Genomic DNA, 26,061 nt, shown 5'->3' on the forward strand with positions numbered 1-26,061 from the left:
GTTCCTGTGTATAGTACCATTAGTATAACATTGTTACATAGTTATTAGGCACATTACATGATCACTGTCTAATAGATATTTGTTACAGTTCCTGTGTATAGTACCATTAGTATAACACTGTTACATAGTTATTAGGCACATTATATGATCACTGTCTAATAGATATTTGTTACAGTTCCTGTGTATAGTACCATTAGTATAACACTGTTACATAGTTATTAGGCACATTACATGATCACTGTCTAATAGATATGTGTTACAGTTCCTGTGTATAGTACCATTAGTATAACACTGTTACATAGTTATTAGGCACATTACATGATCACTGTCTAATAGATATTTGTTACAGTTCCTGTGTATAGTACCATTAGTATAACATTGTTACATAGTTATTAGGCACATTACATGATCACTGTCTAATAGATATTTGTTACAGTTCCTGTGTATAGTACCATTAGTATAACACTGTTACATAGTTATTAGGCACATTACATGATCACTGTCTAATAGATATTTGTTACAGTTCCTGTGTATAGTACCATTAGTATAACACTGTTACAGTTCCTGTGTATAGTACCATTAGTATAACATTGTTACAGTTCCTGTGTATAGTACCATTAGTATAACACTGTTACAGTTCCTGTGTATAGTACCATTAGTATAACACTGTTACAGTTCCTGTGTATAGTACCATTAGTATAACACTGTTACAGTTCCTGTGTATAGTACCATTAGTATAACACTGTTACAGTTCCTGTGTATAGTACCATTAGTATAACACTGTTACAGTTCCTGTGTATAGTACCATTAGTATAACACTGTTACAGTTCCTGTGTATAGTACCATTAGTATAACACTGTTACAGTTCCTGTGTATAGTACCATTAGTATAACACTGTTACATAGTTATTAGGCACATTACATGATCACTGTCTAATAGATATTTGTTACAGTTCCTGTGTATAGTACCATTAGTATAACACTGTTACAGTTCCTGTGTATAGTACCATTAGTATAACACTGTTACAGTTCCTGTGTATAGTACCATTAGTATAACACTGTTACATAGTTATTAGGCACATTACATGATCACTGTCTAATAGATATTTGTTACAGTTCCTGTGTATAGTACCATTAGTATAACACTGTTACAGTTCCTGTGTATAGTACCATTAGTATAACACTGTTACAGTTCCTGTGTATAGTACCATTAGTATAACACTGTTACATAGTTATTAGGCACATTACATGATCACTGTCTAATAGATATTTGTTACAGTTCCTGTGTATAGTACCATTAGTATAACACTGTTACATAGTTATTAGGTACATTACATGATCACTGTCTAATAGATATGTGTTACAGTTCCTGTGTATAGTACCATTAGTATAACATTGTTACATAGTTATTAGGCACATTACATGATCACTGTCTAATAGATATGTGTTACAGTTCCTGTGTATAGTACCATTAGTATAACACTGTTACATAGTTATTAGGCACATTATATGATCACTGTCTAATAGATATGTGTTACAGTTCCTGTGTATAGTACCATTAGTATAACACTGTTACAGTTCCTGTGTATACTACCATTAGTATAACACTGTTACAGTTCCTGTGTATAGTACCATTAGTATAACATTGTTACATAGTTATTAGGCACATTACATTATCACTGTCTAATAGATATTTGTTACAGTTCCTGTGTATAGTACCATTAGTATAACACTGTTACATAGTTATTAGGCACATTACATTATCACTGTCTAATAGATATTTGTTACAGTTCCTGTGTATAGTACCATTAGTATAACATTGTTACATAGTTATTAGGCACATTACATGATCACTGTCTAATAGATATTTGTTACAATTCCTGTGTATAGTACCATTAGAATAACACTGTTACAGTTCCTGTGTATAGTACCATTAGTATAACACTGTTACATAGTTATTAGGCACATTACATGATCACTGTCTAATAGATATGTGTTACAGTTCCTGTGTATAGTACCATTAGTATAACACTGTTACAGTTCCTATGTATAGTACCATTAGTATAACATTGTTACAGTTCCTGTGTATAGTACCATTAGTATAACATTGTTACATAGTTATTAAGTACATTACATGATCACTGTCTAATAGATATGTGTTACAGTTCCTGTGTATAGTACCATTAGTATAACATTGTTACAGTTCCTGTGTATAGTACCATTAGTATAACATTGTTACAGTTCCTGTGTATAGTACCATTAGTATAACATTGTTACATAGTTATTAGACACATTACATTATCACTGTCTAATAGATATGTGTTACAGTTCCTGTGTATAGTACCATTAGTATAACATTGTTACAGTTCCTGTGTATAGTACCATTAGTATAACACTGTTACATAGTTATTAGGCACATTACATGATCACTGTCTAATAGATATTTGTTACAGTTCCTGTGTATAGTACCATTAGTATAACATTGTTACAGTTCCTGTGTATAGTACCATTAATATAACATTGTTACAGTTCCTGTGTATAGTACCATTAGTATAACACTGTTACATAGTTATTAGATACATTACATGATCACTGTCTAATAGATATTTGTTACAGTTCCTGTGTATAGTACCATTACTATAACACTGTTACATAGTTATTAGGCACATTACATGATCACTGTCTAATAGATGTTTGTTACAGTTCCTGTGTATAGTACCATTAGTATAACACTGTTACATAGTTATTAGGCACATTACATGATCACTGTCTAATAGATATGTGTTACAGTTCTGTGTATAGTACCATTAGTATAACATTGTTACATAGTTATTAGATACATTACATGATCACTGTCTAATAGATATTTGTTACAGTTCCTGTGTATAGTACCATTAGTATAACACTGTTACATAGTTATTAGGCACATTATATGATCACTGTCTAATAGATATTTGTTACACTTCCTGTGTATAGTACCATTAGTATAACACTGTTACATAGTTATTAGGCACATTACATGATCACTGTCTAATAGATATTTGTTACACTTCCTGTGTATAGTACCATTAGTATAACACTGTTACAGTTCCTGTGTATAGTACCATTAGTATAACACTGTTACATAGTTATTAGACACATTACATGATCACTGTCTAATAGATATCTGTTACAGTTCCTGTGTATAGTACCATTAGTATAACACTGTTACATAGTTATTAGGCACATTACATGATCACTGTCTAATAGATATGTGTTACAGTTCCTGTGTATAGTACCATTAGTATAACACTGTTACATAGTTATTAGGCACATTACATGATCACTGTCTAATAGATATTTGTTACAGTTCCTGTGTATAGTACCATTAGTATAACACTGTTACATAGTCATTAGGCACATTACATGATTACTGTCTAATAGATATTTGTTACAGTTCCTGTGTATAGTACCATTAGCATAACATTGTTACATAGTTATTAGACACATTACATGATCACTGTCTAATAGATATGTGTTACAGTTCCTGTGTATACTACCATTAGTATAACACTGTTACAGTTCCTGTGTATAGTACCATTAGTATAACATTGTTACATAGTTATTAGGCACATTACATGATCACTGTCTAATAGATATGTGTTACAGTTCCTGTGTATAGTACCATTAGTATAACATTGTTACATAGTTATTAGTTACATTACATGATCACTGTCTAATAGATATGTGTTACAGTTCCTGTGTATAGCACCATTAGTATAACACTGTTACATAGTTATTAGGCACATTACATGATCACTGTCTAATAGATATGTGTTACAGTTCCTGTGTATAGTACCATTAGTATAACATTGTTACATAGTTATTAGGCACATTACATGATCACTGTCTAATAGATGTTTGTTACAGTTCCTGTGTATAGTACCATTAGTATAACATTGTTACATAGTTATTAGGCACATTACATGATCACTGTCTAATAGATATGTGTTACAGTTCCTGTGTATAGTACCATTAGTATAACATTGTTACATAGTTATTAGATACATTACATGATCACTGTCTAATAGATATGTGTTACAGTTCCTGTGTATAGTACCATTAGTATAACATTGTTACATAGTTATTAGGCACATTACATGATCACTGTCTAATAGATGTTTGTTACAGTTCCTGTGTATAGTACCATTAGTATAACATTGTTACATAGTTATTAAGCACATTACATGATCACTGTCTAATAGATATTTGTTACAGTTCCTGTGTATAGTACCATTAGTATAACACTGTTACATAGTTATTAGGCACATTACATGATCACTGTCTAATAGATATTTGTTACAATTCCTGTGTATAGTACCATTAGTATAACACTGTTACAGTTCCTGTGTATAGTACCATTAGAATAACACTGTTACAGTTCCTGTGTATAGCACCATTAGTATAACATTGTTACATAGTTATTAGGCACATTACATGATCACTGTCTAATAGATATGTGTTACAGTTCCTGTGTATAGTACCATTAGTATAACACTGTTACAGTTCCTGTGTATAGTACCATTAGTATAACACTGTTACATAGTCATTAGGCACATTACATGATCACTGTCTAATAGATATTTGTTACAGTTCCTGTGTATAGCACCATTAGTATAACACTGTTACATAGTTATTAGGCACATTACATGATCACTGTCTAATAGATATGTGTTACAGTTCCTGTGTATAGTACCATTAGTATAACACTGTTACATAGTTATTAGGTACATTACATGATCACTGTCTAATAGATATTTGTTACACTTCCTGTGTATAGTACCATTAGTATAACACTGTTACATAGTTATTAGGCACATTACATGATCACTGTCTAATAGATATGTGTTACAGTTCCTGTGTATAGTACCATTAGTATAACATTGTTACATAGTTATTAGGCACATTACATGATCACTGTCTAATAGATATTTGTTACAGTTCCTGTGTATAGTACCATTAGTATAACACTGTTACATAGTTATTAGACACATTACATGATCACTGTCTAATAGATATTTGTTACAGTTCCTGTGTATAGTACCATTAGTATAACATTGTTACATAGTTATTAGGCACATTACATGATCACTGTCTAATAGATATTTGTTACAGTTCCTGTGTATAGTACCATTAGTATAACACTGTTACAGTTCCTGTGTATAGTACCATTAGTATAACACTGTTACAATTCCTGTGTATAGTACCATTAGTATAACATTGTTACATAATTATTAGGTACATTACATGATCACTGTCTAATAGATATTTGATACAATTCCTGTGTATAGTACCATTAGCATAACATTGTTACATAGTTATTAGTCTCATTACATGATCACTGTCTAATAGATATTTGTTACAGTTCCTGTGTATAGTACCATTAGTATAACACTGTTACAATTCCTGTGTATAGTACCATTAGTATAACACTGTTACAATTCCTGTGTATAGTACCATTAGTATAACACTGTTACAATTCCTGTGTATAGTACCATTAGTATAACACTGTTACAATTCCTGTGTATAGTACCATTAGTATAACACTGTTACAATTCCTGTGTATAGTACCATTAGTATAACACTGTTACAATTCCTGTGTATAGTACCATTAGTATAACACTGTTACAATTCCTGTGTATAGTACCATTAGTATAACACTGTTACAGTTCCTGTGTATAGTACCATTAGTATAACATTGTTACAATTCCTGTGTATAGTACCATTAGTATAACATTGTACCATGTAATGCACTCACGTGTAAGAGATATGAACTGTGATTACTGCATATAACAGAGTATATGATAAGTATAGGTCAGAATATCTGCAGAGAAAGAACTGAGGCGTCACAATGGCCTAGCAACACCAGCACAGGTAACGACTGATGAAAGAAACAGGAAATGTACTCACAAACGTGTTGCACCCAACGGTGCTAATGGGGCAGGCTGGAACTTTTCAGTATTCCAGCTCACTGTAACCAACCAACAAAGTCAGATATACTCCAGCACCAGTGGTTATCTGGGTGCAAGGTGAGAGAGCCAATGAAGACTCCAGCACAATCCAAGATCAATAAAACTTCAGCAGCACACCAAAGGTAAATAGTATTCCAGCTTTTATTGTACCAGGAGGAAACATACATGACGTTTCAGGCTCAAATGCCCTTAATCATATGACCTATTCACAGTATACACCACAGGTGCAGCTAATTATATCTTTATCTAACTTTATCAGAACATATTGTTTAAATCTAAACGCCACCTAGTGGTCAACATATAATAATGCATCTTAATAACAAGTCTAACAGTGTTACATATTGGAATTAGGCTACAAAATACAGATAATACATTTCAAAAATAATTACAAATCTAGTAAAAAGGGATTCTTCTTCACAACGCTCATGATTAGAGAAGGGAAATTGCAGAATCTAGAAAAATTAAACAAAATCGAAAAAATAAAAAAACAATATTAAAATCTATCTCACGGTTCAAACCTTTGGAATACATACAATCCAATTTATAGATCCACATTGATTCAAAGATACAAAAAAATACAAAAAATTGTTAATAAATACTGGTTCATGTTAAGAGATTGTCATCCGGATGTGCAAGCGTTCGCTAATGGCCCTATGTCTGCCTATAGGTAGGGTACTTGTATTAAGGATATACTTGTAAGAGCAGATATTGGCAGTAAAAAACTGAAACAAAGTTATATTTCTGGTAAATATTTGGGTTGCTATCCCTGTTTGGGTTGTGCAAATTGTAATAACATGGTGAAGTGTCCCAATTTTGTACATCCTCTCACTGGTAAAATTTATAAGATTAATGGCTTTTTTACATGCAATACAGGATACGCTATTTATTTAATTAAATGCCCATGTGGGTGGATCTATTTTGGAGAGACCACCCAAAGGGTGAGGGACAGAATTATACAAAATTTAAATGCTCCAGTTTCCAACCATTTTTTAACCCTATGTCATTCAATTGCACAATTAAAATTTCAAATTATAGATCATGTCCCTGTCCCACGGAGAGGTAGTGACAGGGAATTGATCTTAAAGAGGAGAGAATCAATGTGGATCTATAAATTGGATTGTATGTATCCAAAAGATATGAATCATGAGATATATTTTAATATTTTTCTTTGATTTTTTCTATTTTGTTTAATTTTTCTAGATTCTGCAATTTCCCTTCTCTAATCATGAGCATTGTGAAGAAGAATCCCTTTTCACTAGATTTGTAATTATTTTTGAAATTTATTATCTGTATTTTGTAGCCTAATGCCAATATGTAACACTGTTAGACTTGTTATTAAGATGCTTTATTATATGTTGACCACTAGGTGGCGTTTAGATTTAAACAATATGTTCTGATAAAGTTAGATAAAGATATAATTAGCTGCACCTGTAGTGACAGGTATTTAAGTAAGGTGTATACTGTGAATAGGTCATATGATTAAGGGCATTTGAGCCCGAAACATCATGTATTTTTTCCTTCTGGTACAATAAAAGCTGGAATACTATTTACCTTTGGTGTGCTGCTGAAGTTTTTTTGATCTTGGACTGTAACCAACCAGCAGTAGTGTCAGGTCTGATAATCTAGAGGAGATACTCCTATTACCTGTGTGAAAATAAAAGCAAACAACCATAGCCCAATACCGTATAGACAGGGGCAAACAGAGAAAGATTGATTGCACTTACAGGATAGACAGCACCTCCAGATGCAGTATAGGTGGACTTGGACTTCACAGCCACCCAGCTGACTGAAAACACCAGCAAACAGCAACACAAATGCTCCAAAAAAGTCCCAAAAATGGTGTGTCCGTGCAATACACTACACAAGCAAGTGTGTGATTAAAAAAAGATTCTTTACTTAAAAAGTGACGCGTTTCTCAGCCTCTAAGGGGCTGTTTCCTCATGCTATGATCTAGATTTAGATCATAGCCTGAGGAAACAGCCCATTAGAAGCTGAGAAATGCGTCGCTTTCCATCAAACGTTGGTAAAACACTGTGCTCATGTCAGCTCCCTGTTCCACAAAGCCTTGGGATATGTTGTGAGGCATAATACCGTATGAGACTGAACCAGGGAAGACATTTCTAATACTTTGATCTTTATGCAGTAATATTAATCTTCCAGCAACAGATGTTTAGTGATGAAAATGCGAGAGACAAAGCACTAGAGTAGATCCTGTATATGTGTGTGTCTGATATACAATATCTCAAATACATCTTGTGAGCAACCCCCACAATTTCACTTCTCTCTATTTAACATGTTTCTACAGGTAATGTCCTGGGCTCACCAGCAGGGGGAGCGTATCCAAAGTCACATTCAGTCATTGGCCACTGAACGAGAAGAAGTAGCGCGGCTCATGGATTGGATCACATCTGCAGAAGAGGCTCTGAGCTTACGAGATCAGGAGCCGCTTCCAGAAGATATGTCAGCTCTGGAGGGAATCATATCACAGCATTCGGTATAAACCTTTTGTTGTCTCTGCTACTAGTTCAGTAATGCTTAACTCTTCACACCGTTAGGACTTCCATGTCATCCTAGCGTTAGGATCGGCCTGGGGGGACATGACTAGCAGCCTATGCAGTCCCCCAAAATCTAATCCTGGCCATGAAATCACATGATCGCATTGACGATAGCGAGGTTTCATTTTTACTAATAGTGTTTACATCGTTCCGATGTGAATACTATTATACCGGCACAAAAGGGTTAAAGGGACAGTCTACTTGAAATTGTTTATTAGTAAAAAGATAGATAATCTCACTCACCACTGGGAAGTTAATTTCTGCTGCTGTCACTTTCTTAAAGGGACAGTCTACTCCAGAATTGTCATAGTTTAAAAAAAATATAGATAATCACTTTATTACCCATTCCCCAGTTTTACTGCTAATTACTGCTATGGTGGTGTTTCCTCTGACAGTATTCTCATGGGTACTTTTTGGTACTGTGCAGGTGTTTCTGCTAATTACTGCTATGAAGATGTTTCCTCTGACAGTATTCTCATGGGTACTTTTTGGTACTGTGCAGGTGTTTCCTCTGACAGTATTCTCATGGGTACTTTTTGGTACTGTGCAGGTGTTTCTGCTAATTACTGCTATGGTGGTGTTTTCTCTGACAGTATTCTCATGGGTACTTTATGGTACTGTGCAGGTGTTTCTGCTAATTGCTGCTATGGTGGTGTTTCCTCTGACAGTATTCTCATGGGTACTTTATGGTACTATGCAGGTGTTTCTGCTAATTACTGCTATGGTGGTGTTTCCTCTGACAGTATTCTCATGGGTACTTTTTGGTACTGTGCAGGTGTTTCTGCTAATTGCTGCTATGATGGCGTTTCCTCTGACAGTATTCTCATGGGTACTTTTTGGTACTGTGCAGGTGTTTCTGCTAATTGCTGCTATGATGGCGTTTCCTCTGACAGTATTCTCATGGGTACTTTTTGGTACTGTGCAGGTGTTTCTGCTAATTACTGCTATGAAGGTGTTTCCTCTGACAGTATTCTCATGGGTACTTTTTGGTTCTATGCAGGTGTTTATGGAGGAGCTGAATAAAAAAGAACCTGAAGTTGAGAGAGTGACTAAGAACTGCAAGCGTAAAATGCCAGACACCAGAGCAACAAATTCGCGCAAGACCTTAACCAGTGAGTACTCAAGTAGCTTCAGTGCCTATTGTGTATTAGCTTAGTATGCCAGGGCTCAGGGTGATGGGCAGAGGACAGGCAGAGGTTGGACGCCTCAGGGCTTGAGAGACTAAAGGTAGGACAGGCAGTGGTTAGCTGATATGAGATGTGGATACCTCAGGGCATGAGAGTCTAGAGGTAGGACAGGCAGTGGATGGCTGATATGAGAGTTGGACATATCAGGGCATGAGAGACCACAGGTAGGACAGGGAGTGGATGGCTGACATGAGAGGTGTACACCTCAGGGCATGAGAGATTAGAGGTAGGACAGGCAGTGGTTGACTGACATGAGAGGTGGACATCTCAGGGCATGAGAGACTACAGGTAGGACAGGCAGTGGATGGCCGACATGAGAGGTGGACACCTTATGGCATGAGAGTCTAGAGGTAGGACAGGCAGTAGTTAACTGATATGAGAGGTGGACACCTCAGGGCATGAGAGTCTAGAGGTAGGACAGGCAGTGATTAACTGACATGAGAAGTGGATTGCTCAGGGCATGAGAGACTAGAGGTAGGACAGGCAGTGGTTAACTGATATGAGAGGTGGACACCTCAGGGCATGAGAGTCTAGAGGTAGGACAGGCAGTGATTAACTGACATGAGAAGTGGATCGCTAAGGGCATGAGAGACTAGAGGTAGGACAGGCAGTGGTTAACTGATATGAGAGGTGGACACCTCAGGGCATGAGAGTCTAGAGGTAGGACAGGCAGTGATTAACTGACATGAGAGGTGGATTCCTCAGGGCATGAGAGACTAGAGGTAGGACAGGCAGTGTTTAACTGATATGAGAGGTGGACACCTCAGGACATGAGAGTCTAGAGGTAGGACAGGCAGTGATTAACTGACATGAGAGGTTGATTCCTCAGGACATGAGAGACTAGAGGTAGGACAGGCAGTGGTTAACTGATATGAGAGGTGGACACCTCAGGACATGAGAGTCTAGAGGTAGGACAGGCAGTAGTTAACTGACGTGAGAGGTGGACACCTCAGGGCATGAGAGTCTAGAGGTACGATAGGCAGTGGTTAACTGACATGAGAGGTGGACACCTCAGGGCATGAGAGTCTAGAGGTAGGACAGGCAGTGATTAACTGACATGAGAGGTGGATACCTCAGGGCATTAGAGACTAGAGATAGGACAGGCAGTGGTTAACTGACATGAGAGGTGGATACCTCAGGGCATGAGAGACTAGAGGTAGAACAGGCAGTGATTAACTGACATGACAGGTGGACACCTCAGGGCATGAGAGTCTAGAGGTAGAACAGGCAGTGATTAACTAACATGAGAGGTGGACACCTTAGGGCATGAGAGTCTATAGGTAGGAAAGGCAGTGGTTAACTGACATGAGAGGTGGACACCTCAGCGCATGAGAGTCTAGAGGTTGGACAGGCAGTGATTAACTGATATGAGAGGTGGACACCTCAGGGCACGAGAGTCTAGAGGTAGGACAGTCAGTGGTTAACTGACATGGGATGTGGACACCTCAGGACATGAGAGTCTAGAGGTAGGACAGGCAGTTGTTAACTGATATGAGAGGTGGACACCTCAGGGCATGAGAGTCTAGAGGTAGGACAGGCAGTGGTTAACTGACATGAGAGGTGGACACCTCAGGGCATGAGAGTCTAGAGGTAGGATAGGCAGTGGTTAACTGACATGAGAGGTGGATACCTAAGGGCATTAGAGACTAGAGATAGGACAGGCAGTGGTTAACTGACATGAGAGGTGGATACCTCAGGGCATGAAAGACTAGAGGTAGAACAGGCAGTAGTTAACTGACGTGAGAGGTGGACACCTCAGGGCATGAGAGTCTAGAGGTAGGACAGGCAGTGGTTAACTGACATGAGAGGTGGACACCTCAGGGCATGAGAGTCTAGAGGTAGGATAGGCAGTGGTTAACTACCATGAGAGGTGGACACCTCAGGGCATGAGAGTCTAGAGGTAGGATAGGCAGTGGTTAACTGACATGAGAGGTGGACACCTCAGGGCATGAGAGTCTAGAGGTAGGACATGCAGTGATTAAGTGACATGAGAGGTGGATAACTCAGGGCATTAGAGACTAGAGATAGGACAGGCAGTGGTTAACTGACATGAGAGGTGGATACCTCAGGGCATGAGAGACTAGAGATAGGACAGGCAGTAGTTAACTGACGTGAGAGGTGGACACCTCAGGACATGAGAGTCTATAGGTAGGATAGGCAGTGGTTAACTGACATGAGAGGTGGATACCTCAGGGCATGAGAGACTAGAGGTAGAACAGGCAGTGATTAACTGACATGAGAGGTGGACACCTCAGGGCATGAGAGTCTAGAGGTAGAACAGGCAGTGGTTAACTAACATGAGAGGTGGACACCTTAGGACATGAGAGTCTAGAGGTAGGACAGGCAGTGGTTAACTGATATGAGAGGTGGACACCTCAGGACATGAGAGTCTAGAGGTAGGACAGGCAGTAGTTAACTGACGTGAGAGGTGGACACCTCAGGGCATGAGAGTCTAGAGGTAGGATAGGCAGTGGTTAACTGACATGAGAGGTGGACACCTCAGGGCATGAGAGTCTAGAGGTAGGACAGGCAGTGATTAACTGACATGAGAGGTGGATACCTCAGGGCATTAGAGACTAGAGATAGGACAGGCAGTGGTTAACTGACATGAGAGGTGGATACCTCAGGGCATGAGAGACTAGAGGTAGAACAGGCAGTGATTAACTGACATGACAGGTGGACACCTCAGGGCATGAGAGTCTAGAGGTAGAAGAGGCAGTGATTAACTAACATGAGAGGTGGACACCTTAGGGCATGAGAGTCTATAGGTAGGAAAGGCAGTGGTTAACTGATATGAGAGGTGGACACCTCAGGGCACGAGAGTCTAGAGGTAGGACAGTCAGTGGTTAACTGACATGGGATGTGGACACCTCAGGACATGAGAGTCTAGAGGTAGGACAGGCAGTTGTTAACTGATATGAGAGGTGGACACCTCAGGGCATGAGAGTCTAGAGGTAGGACAGGCAGTGGTTAACTGACATGAGAGGTGGACACCTCAGGGCATGAGAGTCTAGAGGTAGGATAGGCAGTGGTTAACTGACATGAGAGGTGGATACCTCAGGGCATTAGAGACTAGAGATAGGACAGGCAGTGGTTAACTGACATGAGAGGTGGATACCTCAGGGCATGAAAGACTAGAGGTAGAACAGGCAGTAGTTAACTGACGTGAGAGGTGGACACCTCAGGGCATGAGAGTCTAGAGGTAGGACAGGCAGTGGTTAACTGACATGAGAGGTGGACACCTCAGGGCATGAGAGTCTAGAGGTAGGATAGGCAGTGGTTAACTGACATGAGAGGTGGACACCTCAGGGCATGAGAGTCTAGAGGTAGGACAGGCAGTGGTTAACTACCATGAGAGGTGGACACCTCAGGGCATGAGAGTCTAGAGGTAGGATAGGCAGTGGTTAACTGACATGAGAGGTGGACACCTCAGGGCATGAGAGTCCAGAGGTAGGACATGCAGTGATTAAGTGACATGAGAGGTGGATACCTCAGGGCATTAGAGACTAGAGATAGGACAGGCAGTGGTTAACTGACATGAGAGGTGGATACCTCAGGGCATGAGAGACTAGAGATAGGACAGGCAGTAGTTAACTGACGTGAGAGGTGGACACCTCAGGGCATGAGAGTCTATAGGTAGGATAGGCAGTGGTTAACTGACATGAGAGGTGGATACCTCAGGGCATGAGAGACTAGAGGTAGAACAGGCAGTGATTAACTGACATGAGAGGTGGACACCTCAGGGCATGAGAGTCTAGAGGTAGAACAGGCAGTGGTTAACTAACATGAGAGGTGGACACCTTAGGGCATGAGAGTCTATAGGTAGGACAGGCAGTGGTTAACTGACATGAGAGGTGGACACCTCAGGGCATGAGAGTCTAGAGGTAGGACAGGCAGTGATTAACTGACATGAGAGGTGGACACCTCTCATGTCAGGCAGTGATTAACTGACATGAGAAGTGGATTGCTCATGGCATGAGAGACTAGAGTTAGGACAGGCAGTGATTAACTGATATGAGAGGTGGACACCTCAGGGCATGGGAGTATAGAGGTAGGACAGTCAGTGGTTAACTGACATGAGATGTGGACACCTCAGGACATGAGAGTCTAGAGGTAGGACAGGCAGTGGTTAACTGACATGAGAGGTGGACACCTCAGGGCATGAGAGACTAGAGGTAGGACAGGCAGTGGTTAACTGTCATGAGAGGTGGATACCTAAGGGCATGAGAAATTAGAGGTAGTACAGGCAGTGGTTAACTGATATGAGATGTGGATACCTCAGGGCATGAGAGTCTAGAGGTAGGACAGGCAGTGGTTAACTGACATGAGAGGTGGATACCTCAGGGCATGAGAGACTAGAGGTAGGACAGGCAGTGGTTAACTGATATGAGAGGTGGACACCTCAGGGCATGAGAGACTAGAGATAGGACAGGCAGTGGTTAACTGACATGAGAGGTGGATACCTCAGGGCATGATAAATTAGAGGTAGGACAGGCAGTGGTTAACTGATATGAGATGTGGATACCTCAGGGCATGAGAGTCTAGAGGTAGGACAGGCAGTGGTTAACTGACATGAGAGGTGGATACCTCAGGGCATGAGAGACTAGAGGTAGGACAGGCAGTGGTTAACTGACATGAGAGGTGGATACCTCAGGGCATGAGAGTCTAGAGGTAGGACAGGCAGTGGTTAACTGACATGAGAGGTGGATACCTCAGGGCATGAGAGACTAGAGGTAGGACAGGCAGTGGTTAACTGATATGAGAGGTGGACACCTCAGGGCATGAGAGACTAGAGATAGGACAGGCAGTGGTTAACTGACATGAGAGGTGGATACCTCAGGGCATGATAAATTAGAGGTAGGACAGGCAGTGGTTAACTGATATGAGATGTGGATACCTCAGGGCATGAGAGTCTAGAGGTAGGACAGGCAGTGGTTAACTGACATGAGATGTGGATACCTCAGGGCATGAGAGTCTAAAGGTAGGACAGGCAGTGGTTAACTGACATGAGAGGTGGACACATCAGGGCATGAGAAATTAGATGTAGGACAGGCAGTGGTTAACTGACATGAGAGGTGGACACATCAGGGCATGAGAAATTAGATGTAGGATAGGCAGTGGTTAACTGACATGAGAGGTGGATACCTCAGGGCATGAGAAATTAGATGTAGGACAGGCAGTGGTTAACTGACATGAGAGGTGGTCACATCAGGGCATGAGAAATTAGATGTAGGACAGGCAGTGGTTAACTGACATGAGAGGTGGACACATCAGGGCATGAGAAATTAGATGTAGGACAGGCAGTGGTTAACTGACATGAGAGGTGGATACCTCAGGGCATGAGAAATTAGATGTAGGACAGGCAGTGGTTAACTGACATGAGAGGTGGACACATCAGGGCATGAGAAATTAGATGTAGGACAGGCAGTGGTTAACTGACATGAGAGGTGGATACCTCAGGGCATGAGAAATTAGATGTAGGACAGGCAGTGGTTAACTGACATGAGAGGTGGACACATCAGGGCATGAGAAATTAGATGTAGGACAGGCAGTGGTTAACTGACATGAGAGGTGGACACATCAGGGCATGAGAAATTAGATGTAGGACAGGCAGTGGTTAACTGACATGAGAGGTGGATACCTCAGGGCATGAGAAATTAGATGTAGGACAGGCAGTGGTTAACTGATATGAGAGGTGGACACCTCAGGGCATGAGAGACTAGAGATAGGACAGGCAGTGGTTAACTGACATGAGAGGTGGATACCTCAGGGCATGATAAATTAGAGGTAGGACAGGCAGTGGTTAACTGATATGAGATGTGGATACCTCAGGGCATGAGAGTCTAGAGGTAGGACAGGCAGTGGTTAACTGACATGAGAGGTGGATACCTCAGGGCATGAGAGACTAGAGGTAGGACAGGCAGTGGTTAACTGACATGAGAGGTGGATACCTCAGGGCATTAGAGACTAGAGATAGGACAGGCAGTGGTTAACTGACATGAGAGGTGGATACCTCAGGGCATGAGAGACTAGAGATAGGACAGGCAGTAGTTAACTGACGTGAGAGGTGGACACCTCAGGGCATGAGAGTCTATAGGTAGGATAGGCAGTGGTTAACTGACATGAGAGGTGGATACCTCAGGGCATGAGAGACTAGAGGTAGAACAGGCAGTGATTAACTGACATGAGAGGTGGACACCTCAGGGCATGAGAGTCTAGAGGTAGAACAGGCAGTGGTTAACTAACATGAGAGGTGGACACCTTAGGGCATGAGAGTCTATAGGTAGGACAGGCAGTGGTTAACTGACATGAGAGGTGGACACCTCAGGGCATGAGAGTCTAGAGGTAGGACAGGCAGTGATTAACTGACATGAGAGGTGGACACCTCTCATGTCAGGCAGTGATTAACTGACATGAGAAGTGGATTGCTCATGGCATGAGAGACTAGAGTTAGGACAGGCAGTGATTAACTGATATGAGAGGTGGACACCTCAGGGCATGGGAGTATAGAGGTAGGACAGTCAGTGGTTAACTGACATGAGATGTGGACACCTCAGGACATGAGAGTCTAGAGGTAGGACAGGCAGTGGTTAACTGACATGAGAGGTGGACACCTCAGGGCATGAGAGACTAGAGGTAGGACAGGCAGTGGTTAACTGTCATGAGAGGTGGATACCTAAGGGCATGAGAAATTAGAGGTAGTACAGGCAGTGGTTAACTGATATGAGATGTGGATACCTCAGGGCATGAGAGTCTAGAGGTAGGACAGGCAGTGGTTAACTGACATGAGAGGTGGATACCTCAGGGCATGAGAGACTAGAGGTAGGACAGGCAGTGGTTAACTGATATGAGAGGTGGACACCTCAGGGCATGAGAGACTAGAGATAGGACAGGCAGTGGTTAACTGACATGAGAGGTGGATACCTCAGGGCATGATAAATTAGAGGTAGGACAGGCAGTGGTTAACTGATATGAGATGTGGATACCTCAGGGCATGAGAGTCTAGAGGTAGGACAGGCAGTGGTTAACTGACATGAGAGGTGGATACCTCAGGGCATGAGAGACTAGAGGTAGGACAGGCAGTGGTTAACTGACATGAGAGGTGGATACCTCAGGGCATGAGAGTCTAGAGGTAGGACAGGCAGTGGTTAACTAACATGAGAGGTGGATACCTCAGGGCATGAGAGACTAGAGGTAGGACAGGCAGTGGTTAACTGATATGAGAGGTGGACACCTCAGGGCATGAGAGACTAGAGATAGGACAGGCAGTGGTTAACTGACATGAGAGGTGGATACCTCAGGGCATGATAAATTAGAGGTAGGACAGGCAGTGGTTAACTGATATGAGATGTGGATACCTCAGGGCATGAGAGTCTAGAGGTAGGACAGGCAGTGGTTAACTGACATGAGATGTGGATACCTCAGGGCATGAGAGTCTAAAGGTAGGACAGGCAGTGGTTAACTGACATGAGAGGTGGACACATCAGGGCATGAGAAATTAGATGTAGGACAGGCAGTGGTTAACTGACATGAGAGGTGGACACATCAGGGCATGAGAAATTAGATGTAGGATAGGCAGTGGTTAACTGACATGAGAGGTGGATACCTCAGGGCATGAGAAATTAGATGTAGGACAGGCAGTGGTTAACTGACATGAGAGGTGGTCACATCAGGGCATGAGAAATTAGATGTAGGACAGGCAGTGGTTAACTGACATGAGAGGTGGACACATCAGGGCATGAGAAATTAGATGTAGGACAGGCAGTGGTTAACTGACATGAGAGGTGGATACCTCAGGGCATGAGAAATTAGATGTAGGACAGGCAGTGGTTAACTGACATGAGAGGTGGACACCTCAGGGCATGAGAAATTAGATGTAGGACAGGCAGTGGTTAACTGACATGAGAGGTGGATACCTCAGGGCATGAGAAATTAGATGTAGGACAGGCAGTGGTTAACTGACATGAGAGGTGGACACATCAGGGCATGAGAAATTAGATGTAGGACAGGCAGTGGTTAACTGACATGAGAGGTGGACACATCAGGGCATGAGAAATTAGATGTAGGACAGGCAGTGGTTAACTGACATGAGAGGTGGATACCTCAGGGCATGAGAAATTAGATGTAGGACAGGCAGTGGTTAACTGACATGAGAGGTGGACACATCAGGGCATGAGAAATTAGATGTAGGACAGGCAGTGGTTAACTGACATGAGAGGTGGATACCTCAGGGCATGAGAAATTAGATGTAGGACAGGCAGTGGTTAACTGACATGAGAGGTGGACACATCAGGGCATGAGAAATTAGATGTAGGACAGGCAGTGGTTAACTGACATGAGAGGTGGACACATCAGGGCATGAGAAATTAGATGTAGGACAGGCAGTGGTTAACTGACATGAGAGGTGGATACCTCAGGGCATGAGAAATTAGATGTAGGACAGGCAGTGGTTAACTGACATGAGAGGTGGACACATCAGGGCATGAGAAATTAGAGGTAGGACAGGGTCTGAAGTTGTGAATCTGACAACTGTGTAACTGTTTAGAGCATTAGGTGTTAGGATTACAGTGGTGTAGTGATGTTACATGTTATAAATTATTGTCAGAAAGATCATGAAGTGCAGATTAGACTGTCACTGCCCAGATTAGACTGTCACTGCCCAACTCAGACTGTCACTGCCCAACTCAGACTGTCACTGCCCAACTCAGACTGTAGCTGCCCATCTCAGACTGTAGCTGCCCATCTCAGACTGTAGCTGCCCAGATAAGACTGTTGCTGCCAAACTCAGACTGTCACTGCCCAACTCAGACTGTCCCTGCCCAGACTAGACTGTAGCTGCCCAACTCAGACTGTCACTGCCCAGATAAGACTGTTGCTGCCCAACTCAGACTGTTGCTGCCCAACTCAGACTGTTGCTGCCCAACTCAGACTGTTGCTGCCCAACTCAGACTGTCACTGCCCAACTCAGACTGTCCCTGCCCAGACTAGACTGTTGCTGCCCAACTCAGACTGTCACTGCCCAGATTAGACTGTCACTGCCCAACTCAGACTGTCACTGCCCAGATTAGACTGTCACTGCCCAACTCAGACTGTCACTGCCCAGATTAGACTGTCACTGCCCAACTCAGACTGTCACTGCCCAGATTAGACTGTCACTGCCCAGATTAGACTGTCACTGCCCAACTCAGACTGTCACTGCCCAGATTAGACTGTCACTGCCCAGATTAGACTGTCACTGCCCAGATTAGACTGTCACTGCCCAGATTAGACTGTCACTGCCCAACTCAGACTGTCACTGCCCAACTCAGACTGTCACTACCCAGATTAGATTGTCACTGCTCAGATCAGACTGTCCCTGCCCAACTCAGACTGTCACTACCCAGATTAGACTGTCACTGCCCAACTCAGACTGTCACTACCCAGATTAGACTGTCACTGCCCAACTCAGACTGTCACTACCCAGATTAGATTGTCACTGCTCAGATCAGACTGTCCCTGCCCAACTCAGACTGTCACTACCCAGATTAGACTGTCACTGCCCAACTCAGACTGTCACTACCCAGATTAGACTGTCACTGCCCAACTCAGACTGTCACTGCCCAGATTAGACTGTCACTGCCCAACTCAGACTGTCCCTGCCCAGATTAGACTGTCACTGCCCAACTCAGACTGTCACTGCTCAGATCAGACTGTCCCTGCTAAGCTTACTGAATGTTGTTTTACATTTTTGGGTATTTCTCTGTATTTGCCAGTTAGTCTCTCCCTTTCTCTATTCCTCATTGTCATTCACACCAGAAAGGCACAATAAGGTCTAACTGCAGCATCTTTTTTAGAAAGACAAAACTCCTTAAAGTCTCCTCAGGCAGGAACAACAGTGCCCCTGATGGACCTTGCCCCTCATACCCCTCACATGGCTCAACTTCTGAACCGCTGGCAGCAGCTGTGGTTCCTGGCCCTGGACCGGCAGTGCCGACTGCAAAGTGCCCAGCAGAGACTGCAGGAGGTGAGTACAGTGAGTCTAATAGACTGTAGAGAGAGGCACACTTTCTATTAGAGAGCATAGACAGTCACATATTCTGTTAGACAGCAGAGACAGATGGATGCATTCTATTAGACGACAGAGACAGTCACATATTCTATTAGATGGCAGAGACAGTCACATATTCTATTAGACAGCAGAGACAGTCACATATTCTATTAGACAGCAGAGACAGATGGATGCATTCTATTAGATAGCAGAGACAGGGGCACACATTCTATTAGACGGCAGAGACAGTCACATATTCTATTAGACAGCAGAGACAGGGGCACACATTCTATTAGACAGCAGAGACAGTCACGTATTCTATTAGAAAGCAGAGACAGGGACACACATTCTATTAGACAGCATAGACAGGTGCACACATTCTATTAGACAGCAGAGACAGTCACATATTCTATTAGACAGCAGAGACAGTCACATATTCTATTAGACAGCAGAAACAGTCACATATTCTATTAGACAGCCCAGACAGGGACACACATTCTATTAGACAGCAGAGACAGTCACATATTCTATTAGACAGCAGAGACAGTCACATATTCTATTAGACAGCCCAGACAGGGACACACATTCTATTAGACAGCAGAGACAGTCACATATTCTATTAGACAGCCCAGACAGGGACACGCATTCTATTAGACAGCAGAGACAGATGGATGCATTCTATTAGACAGCAGAGACAGTCACATATTCTATTAGCCAGCAGAGACAGGGGCACACATTCTATTAGCCAGCAGTGACAGTCACATATTCTATTAGACAGCAGAGACAGGGGCACATACATACTATTAGACAGCATAGATAGGGGCACACATTCTATTAGACAGCAGAGACAGTCACATATTCTATTAGATAGCAGAGACAGACGCACACATTCTATTAGACAGCAGAGACAGGTGCACACATTCTATTAGCCAGCATAGACAGGTGCACACATTCTAGTAGATAGCAGAGACAGTCACATATTCTATTAGACAGGAGAGACAGACACATACATACTATTAGACAGCAGAGATAGGGACACACATTCTATTAGACAGCAGAGACAGGTGCACACATTCTATTAGACAGCATAGACAGGGGCACATACATACTATTAGACAGCATAGACAGGGGCACACATTCTATTAGACAGCATAGACAGGGGCACATACATACTATTAGACAGCATAGACAGGCGCACACATTCTATTAGACAGCATAGACAGGGGCACATATTCTATTAGACAGCATAGACAGGCGCACATATTCTATTAGACAGCATAGACAGGAGCACACATTCTATTAGACAGCATAGACAGGAGCACACATTCTATTAGACAGCATAGACAGGAGCACACATTCTATTAGACAGCAAAGACAGGCGCACACATTCTATTAGACAGCAAAGACAGGCGCACACATTTTATTAGACAGCAAAGACAGGGGCACATATTCTATTAGACAGCATAGACAGGCGCACATTCTATTAGACAGCATAGACAGGCGCACATTCTATTAGACAGCATAGACAGGCGCACATTCTATTAGACAGCATAGACAGGAGCACACATTCTATTAGACAGCATAGACAGGAGCACACATTCTATTAGACAGCAAAGACAGGCGCAGACATTCTATTAGACAGCAAAGACAGGCACACACATATTCTATTAGACAGCATAGACAGGCGCAGACATTCTATTAGACAGCATAGACAGGCGCACATTCTATTAGACAGCATAGACAGGGGCACACATTCTATTAGACAGCATAGACAGGCGCACACATTCTATTAGACAGCAAAGACAGGCGCACACATTCTATTAGACAGCAAAGACAGGCGCACACATTCTATTAGACAGCAAAGACAGGCACACACATATTCTATTAGACAGCATAGACAGGCGCACACATTCTATTAGACAGCAAAGACAGACACACACATATTCTATTAGACAGCAAAGACAGGCACACACATATTCTATTAGACAGCGTAGACAGGGGCACACACATTTTATTAGACAGCAAAGACAGGAGCACACATTCTATTAGACAGCATAGACAGGGGCACACACATTCTATTAGACAGCATAGACAGGCGCACACATTCTATTAGACAGCATAGACAGGCGCACATTCTATTAGACAGCATAGACAGGGGCACACATTCTATTAGACAGCATAGACAGGCGCACACATTCTATTAGACAGCAAAGACAGGCGCACACATTCTATTAGACAGCATAGACAGGGGCACACATTTTATTAGACAGCATAGACAGGCGCACACATTCTATTAGACAGCATAGACAGGCACACACATTCTATTAGACAGCATAGACAGGCACACACATTCTATTAGACAGCATAGACAGGCGCACACATTCTATTAGACAGCATAGACAGGCGCACACATTCTATTAGACAGCATAGACAGGGGCACATATTCTATTAGACAGCATAGACAGGCGCACACATTCTATTAGACAGCATAGACAGGGGCACACATTCTATTAGACAGCATAGACAGGAGCACACATTCTATTAGACAGCATAGACAGGGGCACACATTTTATTAGACAGCAAAGACAGGCACACACATTCTATTAGACAGCAAAGACAGGGGCACATATTCTATTAGACAGCATAGACAGGGGCACATATTCTATTCAGTTACAGACATGCGGCTAGATTGCGAGTTTCTCGTTATGAGCTGTGCGGTGCTAATGAGCAGTTTTCTCTCACCACTCACTTACCTGCAGCGCTGGTATTACAGGTTTTTACAAACCCGGCGTTAAAAGGCAAGAAGTGAGCGTAGCGCAAAATTGAGCTCCATATCACACTCCAATACCAGCGCTGCTTAAGTCAGCGGTGAGCTGGTCGTACGTGCTCGTGAACGATTTCCCCATAGACATCAATGGGGAGAGCCGGCTGAGAAAAAGTCTAACATCTGCAAAAAAGCAATAAGTAATGCAGCCCCATTGATTCCTATGGGGAAACACATTTTATGTTTACACCTAACACCCTAACATGAACCCCGAGTCTAAACGCCCCTAATCTTACACTTATTAACCCCTAATCTGCCGCCGCCGACATCTACATTATACTTATTAACCCCTAATCTGCTGCCCCCAACATCGCCGCCACCTACATTATACTCATTAACCCCTAATCTGCCGATCCGTACATTACCACCACCTACATTATATTTATTAACCTCTAATCTGCTGCCCCCAACATCGCCGACACCTACATTATGTTTATTAACCCCTAATCTGCCGCCCCCAATGTCGCCGCAACCTACCTACACTTATTAACCCCTAATCTACGGCACCCAATGTCGCCACCACTATATTAAATGTATTAACCCCTAAATCTAAGTCTAACCCTAACCCTAACACCCCTTAATTTAAATATAATTTAAATAAATCTAAATAAAATTACTATCATTAACTAAATAATTCCTATTTAAAACTAAATACCTATAAAATGAACCCTAAGATAGCTACAATATAACTAAGAGTTACATTGTAGCTATCTTAGGGTTTATTTTTATTTTACAGGCAAGTTTGTATTTATTTTAACTAGGTAGAATAGTTATCAAATAGTTATTAAATATTTAATAAATACCTAGCTAAAATAAATACAAATTGACCTGTAAAATAAAACCTAACCTAAGTTACAATAACACCTAACACTACACTACAATTAAATCAATTCCCTAAATTAAATACAATTAAATAAATTAAATTAAATTAGCTAAATCACAAAAAACACTAAATTACAGAAAATAAAAAACAAATTACAAGATATTTAAACTAATTACACCTAATCTAATAGCCCTATCAAAATAAAAAAAGGCCCCCCCAAAATAAAAAAAAACCCTAGCCTAAACTAAACTATCAATAGCCCTTAAAAGGGCCTTTTGCGGGGCATTGCCCCAAAGAAATCGACTCTTTTACCTGTAAAAAAATACAAACACCCCCCCAATAGTAAAACCCACCACCCACACAACCAACCCCCTCAAATGAAAGCCTAACTAAAAAAACTTAAGCTCCCCATTGCCCTGAAAAGGGCATTTAGCTCTATTGCAGGCCCAAAGCCCTAACCTTAAAAATAAACCCAACTAATACACCCTTAAAAAAATCCTAACACTACCCCTGAAGATTCACTTACCGGGAGAAATCTTCATCCAAGCGGCAAGATGTCCTCAACGAAGCCGGCAGAAGTGGTCTTCCAGATGGGCAGAAGTGGTCCTCCAGATGGGCAGACAGCATTTTCTAACTTCATCCTTCCGGCGAGGAGCGGGTCCATCTTCAAGACATCCGACGCGGAGCATCCTCTTCTTCCGACGGACTAACGACGAATGAAGGTACCTTTAAATTATGTCATCCAAGATGGCGTCCCTTAGATTCCGATTGGCTGATAGAATTCTATCAGCCAATCGGAATTAAGGTAGAAAAAATCATATTGGCTGATTGGATCAGCCAATAGGATTGAACTTCAATCCTATTGGCTGATTGGATCAGCCAATAGGATTGAGCTCACATTCTATTGGCTGTTCCAATCAGCCAATGGAATGCAAACTCAATCCTATTGGCTGATCCAATCAGCCAATAGGATTTTTTCTACCTTAATTCCGATTGGCTGATAGAATTCTATCAGCCAATTGGAATCTAAGGGACGCCATCTTGGATGACGTCATTTAAAAGGTACCTTCATTCGTTGTTAGGCCGTCGGAAGAAGAGGATGCTCCGCATCGGATGTCTTGAAGATGGACCCACTCTGCGCCGGAAGGATGAAGATAGAAGATGCCGTCTGGATGAAGACTTCTGCCCATCTGATGGACCACTTCTGCCCGTCTGGAGGACCACTTCTGCCGGCTTCGTTGAAGACTTCTCCTGGTAAGTGAATCTTCGGGGGTTAGTGTTAGGATTTTTTTAAGGGTGTATTGGGTGGGTTTATTTTATAGGTTAAGGCAGTGATTTGCAACCTTTTTTTTTTGCTGTGGCACAGTTTTTTACATTAAAAAATCCTGTGGCACACCACCATCCCAAAATTTTACAAAATCACACATTGTAGCCTAATACAGGATATATATACAGTATATATATATATTTTCACACTCTACTGTGCTGTCATGCCATGCCTCCTACAAACTATACATGACATATTGACATTCATTCACAAACAATCATAATCATGGTTGTAAATGATGCCTGATGAGCCAGTCACATACCTCCCAATATTTCAAAATTTGAAAGAGGGACACCCCCGCACTGTTGTCAGTCTGCCGCAGCACACCTGAGGATCTCTCACGGCACACTGGTTGAAAAACACTGGGTTAAGGCTTTGGGCCTGCAATAGAGCTAAATGCCCTTTTAAGAGCAATGCCTATCCAAATGCCCTTTTCAGGGCAATGTGGAGCTTATTTGTTTTTAGTTAGGCTTTTATTTGGGGGGTTGGTTGTGTGGGTGGTGGGTTTTACTATGGGGGTTGTTTGTATTTTTTTTTTACAGGTAAAAGAGCTGATCTCTTTGGGGCAATGCCCCTCAAAAGGCCCTTTTAAGGGCTATTGATAGTTTAGTTTAGGCTAGGTTTTTTTTTTATTTTGGGGGGGGCTTTTTTTATTTTGATAGGGCTATTAGATTAGGTGTAATTAGTTTAAAGATCTGTAATTTTTTTTTATTTTCTGTAATTTAGTGGGTTTTTTTGTGATTTAGCTAATTTAATTTATTTAATTGTATTTAATGTAGGGAATTTATTTACTTATAGTGTAGTGTTAGGTGTTATTGTAACTTAGGTTAGGTTTTATTTTACAGGTCAATTTGTATTTATTTTAGCTAGGTAACTATTCTACCTACTTAAAATAAATACAAACTTGTCTGTAAAATAAAAATAAGCCCTAAGCTAGATACAATGTAACTATTAGTTATATTGTAGCTAGCTTAGGGTTTATTTTATAGGTAAGTATTTTAGTTTTAAATAGGAATAATTTAAGTAATGATAGTAATTTTATGTAGATTTAGGGGGTGTTAGGGTTAGACTTAGATTTAGGGGTTAATAAATATAATGTAGGTGGAGGCGATGTTGGGGGCAGCAGATTAGGGGTTAATAAGTATAATGTAGGTAGCGGCGATGTTAGGGGCGGCAGATTAGGGTTTAATAATATTTAACTAGTGTTTGTGAGGCGGGAGTGTGGCGGTTTAGGAGTTAATATGTTATGGATCTTGTCGGTAGAGGCTGTACCACTCACTTTTTGGCCTCCCAGGACAGACTTGTAAT

General features: G+C 41.5%; 1 protein-coding gene across 1 annotated transcript in view; it reads left to right on the top strand.

Annotated features, from left to right (window-relative positions):
* The window catches only part of LOC128661759 (microtubule-actin cross-linking factor 1, isoforms 6/7-like), a 253,447-nt gene that overhangs the window by 209,727 nt on the left and 17,659 nt on the right, over window positions 1–26,061 (top strand). The window contains exons 17-19 of the mRNA XM_053715979.1: window positions 8,316–8,504; window positions 9,566–9,677; window positions 19,586–19,755. Coding sequence (XP_053571954.1) covers window positions 8,316–8,504; window positions 9,566–9,677; window positions 19,586–19,755 — 471 coding nt within the window. The remainder of the gene's footprint in view (window positions 1–8,315; window positions 8,505–9,565; window positions 9,678–19,585; window positions 19,756–26,061) is intronic.

This window comes from Bombina bombina, chromosome 5 (genome assembly GCF_027579735.1).
Source record: "Bombina bombina isolate aBomBom1 chromosome 5, aBomBom1.pri, whole genome shotgun sequence".
Taxonomy (NCBI): domain Eukaryota; kingdom Metazoa; phylum Chordata; class Amphibia; order Anura; family Bombinatoridae; genus Bombina; species Bombina bombina.